Source organism: Apaloderma vittatum, unplaced genomic scaffold (genome assembly GCF_000703405.1).
Source record: "Apaloderma vittatum isolate BGI_N311 unplaced genomic scaffold, ASM70340v1 scaffold13597, whole genome shotgun sequence".
Lineage (NCBI taxonomy): Eukaryota > Metazoa > Chordata > Aves > Trogoniformes > Trogonidae > Apaloderma > Apaloderma vittatum.
In genome coordinates, this window is record NW_009727889.1 from 3,434 (window position 1) to 8,339 (window position 4,906).

The following is a 4,906-nucleotide window of genomic DNA, read 5'->3' on the forward strand; positions in this document are numbered from 1 at the left end:
CTCTCAAGCCTGTCTGCTTGCACACTAATAAGAAGACAAGACAATCTGGTCCAGCAAAACATTTGGGCTCTCCACTCTCAGGTAGTTTCATTCAGTATTACTGAGAAGTGAGAAAATTCATTGTTTAATAAGAAATTTAACCATATCATCCTAGGAACATTAGGTTTTAATACTGGACTAAAAATTGAGGTTTGTTCCTACAGTTACTCTACTGACACTCCATGCCATATTCTACAAAGTACCTCTGTGAATGCAATAGTCCAAAAGCACGACTACAAGGTTACCAGAAACGTAATTACTTACTGTTAGATTTTGACGAATTGGTAGCGAGGAATCGAATAACGGCCATGGCACACAGGGTTGTCATGCTGCAGACACCAAAAAGGAAACCCATCAGGGCATAATATATGCAGGACACATCTCCTCCCAGCCAAGCGTGGTTCCAGGCGGAGGCAATAGCCAGTGGGTACATGCTGATTGCCATTCCAATATCTGCTACTGCCAAGTTGACTGTAAGCAGCTCCGGTGACTTCAGGAGGGAAGAACATTTCACAGCTGTAGCAAGGACAGCTGAATTTCCAAGGATCGTCAGGATGGCTGAAAGAGAAGATTCAGCACAGGCAGTAATAGCACATAGTTAACCCACCTGTGAAATCCGCTGACTGCACAAGAGATGGGAAAAAATGCCACTTGTTGGCCTGGGACTAAAGTCTAGAAGACAGGACAGACTGGGAGAGAAGCCAGAATTCAGCATCTCTCAGGCCAACAGAGCGCTGTGCCGATGCTTTGAAAACCCACCTGTCTGTATCCGCTATGCCCTGCCGTAAAACCTGGTTCTTCAGCTCATGGCCGGGAAATTTGTTCTTTTAGACAGCAGATAGGAAATGCCACCAGGGTGGCACTGCTGATTGCTGCTAAGCAGGTCAGCATCCTCACCACGGCATCCGCTGTTTTCCTTCGGCCAGCTCTGGGGTTTCAGTTCCTGCCTCCTTGCCAGACAGGGATTTCCCAACCGGGCTGTTTCCACTGTGGACCTGCTGGAGCAAAGAGCTCCTCCGATTTCCATTCGCAGCCTCCTGTAACGCTGGCCCGCCTTACCGACTGCGGGAAATTTTGTCATATGAATAGTAGACCATATCTTTGGATATTAGGAAGAATTTCTCTACTGAGAGGGTTGTCAGGCATTGGAACAGGCTGCCCAGGGAGGTGGTTGAGTCACCAGCCCTGGAGGTGTTTAAGAGACAGGTGGATATTGTGTTGAAGGACATGGTTTAGCAATGTTCATAGGGCTAGGAAAAGGTTGGACTCGATGATCTTGAAGGTCTCTTTCAGCTGAAACAGTTATGATTCTATGATTCTGTGATTCTATGATCTTGCTCCTTCCTATCACCACACCTGCTCTCCATGCACTATATCCCACCTATTCCCCTGTGGCTCCTATCTCACATGAACAGCCCACACCCACTCGCTCCACTCTCTCGCAGTATCTTGCACAACTCATTATCAAATAAAAAGGACCTCTCCACCTTCACTTTTCCCTGGTAATAACCCCGCTTACTTCTCCTTCCTCCTGAAGAACTCCACCTGTCCTGCCTGATTGTCCCTTCCTCCCATCTGGTGCCCTCCCATTCCCAAAGCCTTCCGTCTTTGCAATGTATCTTCCACTGGAGCTCCAGCACAAGCCTCCCGGGCTTTCAGCAGCCTCAGCAGTTGACATGTGCTGGCTGGGCAGCTCAAGGTACTCGCTGGTCAAGAACCACAATAACCGCGTGCCCATACTGTTCTGGTGGTCTCTCGGTGCAGCGAGACAGACCCTAGAAATTGTTTAGCCAGAAGCATGCAACAGACCAGAGACTGCTTTGCAAAAGGACCTGTCGGACATACATTATTCAGATATGTCACAGTGCTTCAAAGCCTTCATGACAACAGTGTCAAAAGTACACACAGCAAACAACTCATTTTCTCTTTTCTTTCAAACGAACATTGTGCTGGAGCTACACTGTGATCAAAGGTTTTCCTCAGAAGGTGTCCCCTAAAGCCAGAAATGAAGTAGGGAAACAGAAGAAGATGTTGTCGTGTTCCCTTGTCGCTGTGAAAGTAGAAAGGCTGCATTTGCTCACAGAAACCTCATAACAAAGTGCTCGCAGAGGAATTAAAAAAGGCACATGCAACAGAATGGAAGAAATACACTGGCATAAATTCAAGAATGGGCAGAGGTGTCAAGAGAGCCTTAAATGAAACAGAGGTACAAAGCTGAGACCTTACATCCCTCAGCCATTCACTTTCTAACCACACATTCACTTGGCATGTCTGGATGTGCTTGAAGAGTTCCCCGAGCTCTCCGAAGTTGTCTGCCTGCTCCCGCAGAGATGCCCACAGCGGCTTGGCACGGGACCGCTTGCTGACAGACAGCAACCTGGGGCTTGGTGGGAAGAGCACTCTCCTGTCAAATGACAGCCAAAAGTTGGGACATCCTCAAGCTTCAGGAGAAGAATGAGCCCAGATCACTTTCTTCTACGAGAGCTCTAACCACGGCGCAACAGGTAGGGAGTAGCGATTAGTTTTACCATCGGGGTGGACATACAGGCCCACCCTCTCTTTTACTTTGACAGATGCTTTTCCCCTCCATCCCGCTGCCTGTGAAGCTGGAGGATGCCATAGGACCAAACTGTGGACTGCATCTATGTCCTTACTTTTGTGTGAGAAAACAGGTGGCATCCCCCCTTGCATTAGAAGGAAAATCTCTGTTGGTTTGCAGATAGTGATTTTTCTCACCCTGAGTTCTCTGCTGTCAGCACAACCCGGGGGCAGCACAGTGCTGTGCAGCGCAGGGAAAAGTGTGCAGGAACAGGGATGAGATGGGAAATGCTAAAGCCCAACATTGCTTCCCAAAGGCTTTCTGTTAAAGCACATAAAAATATGTGTTTGCCTTTCTGAAATGCACCTCAGCCAGGGTTTTCAAGTGAGCTGAAGGGAGGAAAGTACTCGCATCTTGGGAAAGTTCAGCTGGACTGCATGCCTAAACCAATCCAGCTCCTCTTCAAATCTACACTGATGGTAAACAAGTCACTTAGGTACATGCAGCAAACAGACAAGGGAGAATCACAGAATCACAGAATTGTTGAGGCTGGAAAAGACCTCTGAGATCATCAAGTCCAACCTATAAAACGGTTAGAAAACAGTTAGCTAAAGCCATGCTGGAGCAGACTGGTACATATCCCCACTTATATTTCATTGTAAATCTGCCTTCAGCAGGGCAAACAAGCCATTATATAAAAAAATAAAAATAAAAAATGTGCTATTTGGAAACTCTTCGCTGTTTTACACCAGTTTATTCCACCAAGGCACAGCTGCTCTTCATGCACAATAAACATCCCCCCTGCAAGGGTCAGACCAAAGTCAGTCTCCCCTGATACGTCTCATGAAATGAGCTGCCCGATCTCTCAGTACATGGGGCTGAGATGCCAGGACAAGTGGAAGCCAATTTATTTTGAATTCTTGTGATGCCGCAGAGGCAAACTTATGCTGGCAAGCCTTCGGCATCGAAATAAAAGACTGCAAATCTGAGAGCGAGGATTAATCCTGGCATCCAACTGACCCGAAGGCAACAAGCAGGAACCCGTTTGGAAACAGGTTTTCTATCATTTCCCTCCAGCTTCTGCTGGAGCTGCCAGTGCTGACCATGGCAGGCCCCCCCAGTGTGTTCGCTCCTTGACTTGAAGCAGACAAGCAGGCTGTGAAGGCAGAACTCACCTACAACCAGAAGAAAGACCCCAGCTCCATAATCCACTACTGGGTGGAGTTTGGAAATGTACTGCTCCTCCATCGTCCCTTGTGGAAGCGGGTGAAAGATTTAAATCAAAGGTGAAGTGGCTGCAGGGGCAAAGAGACCCTTCCTCATGGTTTGCCTGCTGCAGATGTGAGCCGGGCACTTGGGTGCTGTCGGTGTGAAGGGACCCTTCTGCTTTCTCTTCTCTCCCTCCCTCTCGTGTGATGGGGAAGAAGCCTGGAGCCAGAGCCAGGCTCCCTCCCCGGGGAGGCAGAGTGAAAGCTGGGCAGAGCCTCTGCCAGAGAGATCCCGCCTGCCTGGCTGGCAGAGTTTCTCCCCACCCACTCCCCCCTCGCCCTCCGCTCTGCTCCTTGGCTTGTCAAGCAGATTCAGAACTCAAATTCCTCCAGAGCCGTCGCAGCTGAGCAAAACCAATTGTGGTGCAACCATCGGCAGCCTTGGGCAATCAATCCAGGCTGAGGGATCATGCAGGGCAAGGAAGGTGGGAAGTTTTGTTTTCCAGCTTTATGGCCGTGTGTGGGAGATACGAGGCTGGTTTGAGGGGCATCTCTGTGTTGAAGTATTAGAGGAGAGACGTTTGCTGCAGGGGTTTAGAAGGGTCAAAGTCACACCACCAAAGGCAGGACCTTCAGAGCTGCTCCAGGGCAGAACTGGAGGGTGCTCCGTGCGGCGTGCGCGGCTGCAGAGCACCACAGCAGAACCACGCTGTGAGCTCCCCCCTGTAACACTCCGGTGTTTTCACTTGGCAAGCAACCAGAGCAGCACCTCACATCCAAGCTTCTCCTTATAAAATCTGAGCCTAAAATCATCATAACACTTTCTCAGGCTTTATAAACAAGTTTTGCTCCGGGCTCCAAATACATTTCACAGGCTTCTCTATCAACTTACATGTGCAGGTCTTGATTTTGGTGCACACAGTTTACAGGTTTGTAGCTGCAATGCCATTAACTTGACTTTTAGCCTGGGCAGCACCCGATAAGCACACTAAAGAGGTGATCTGTTCTAAATTATTTAATTTCAGTACCAGGATACGCAAAGCTGCATAAGCATCATGCTCTGCTTGACCTATTTTACTCTGTTCAGACATGGGGAATTTTAAGATCCCCAAGAGCATGT

General features: G+C 48.6%; 1 protein-coding gene across 1 annotated transcript in view; it reads right to left on the reverse strand.

Moving 5' to 3' along the window:
• The window catches only part of LOC104277281 (opsin-5-like), a 5,312-nt gene extending 1,481 nt beyond the window's left edge, over window positions 1-3,831 (reverse strand). Inside the window, exons 1-2 of the mRNA XM_009873869.1 lie at window positions 3,754-3,831; window positions 304-597 (exon numbers count right to left, since the gene is read on the reverse strand). Of these exons, the coding sequence (XP_009872171.1) occupies window positions 304-597; window positions 3,754-3,826 (367 nt within the window). The 5' untranslated portion in view covers window positions 3,827-3,831. The remainder of the gene's footprint in view (window positions 1-303; window positions 598-3,753) is intronic.
• Window positions 3,832-4,906: the final 1,075 nt, after the last annotated feature.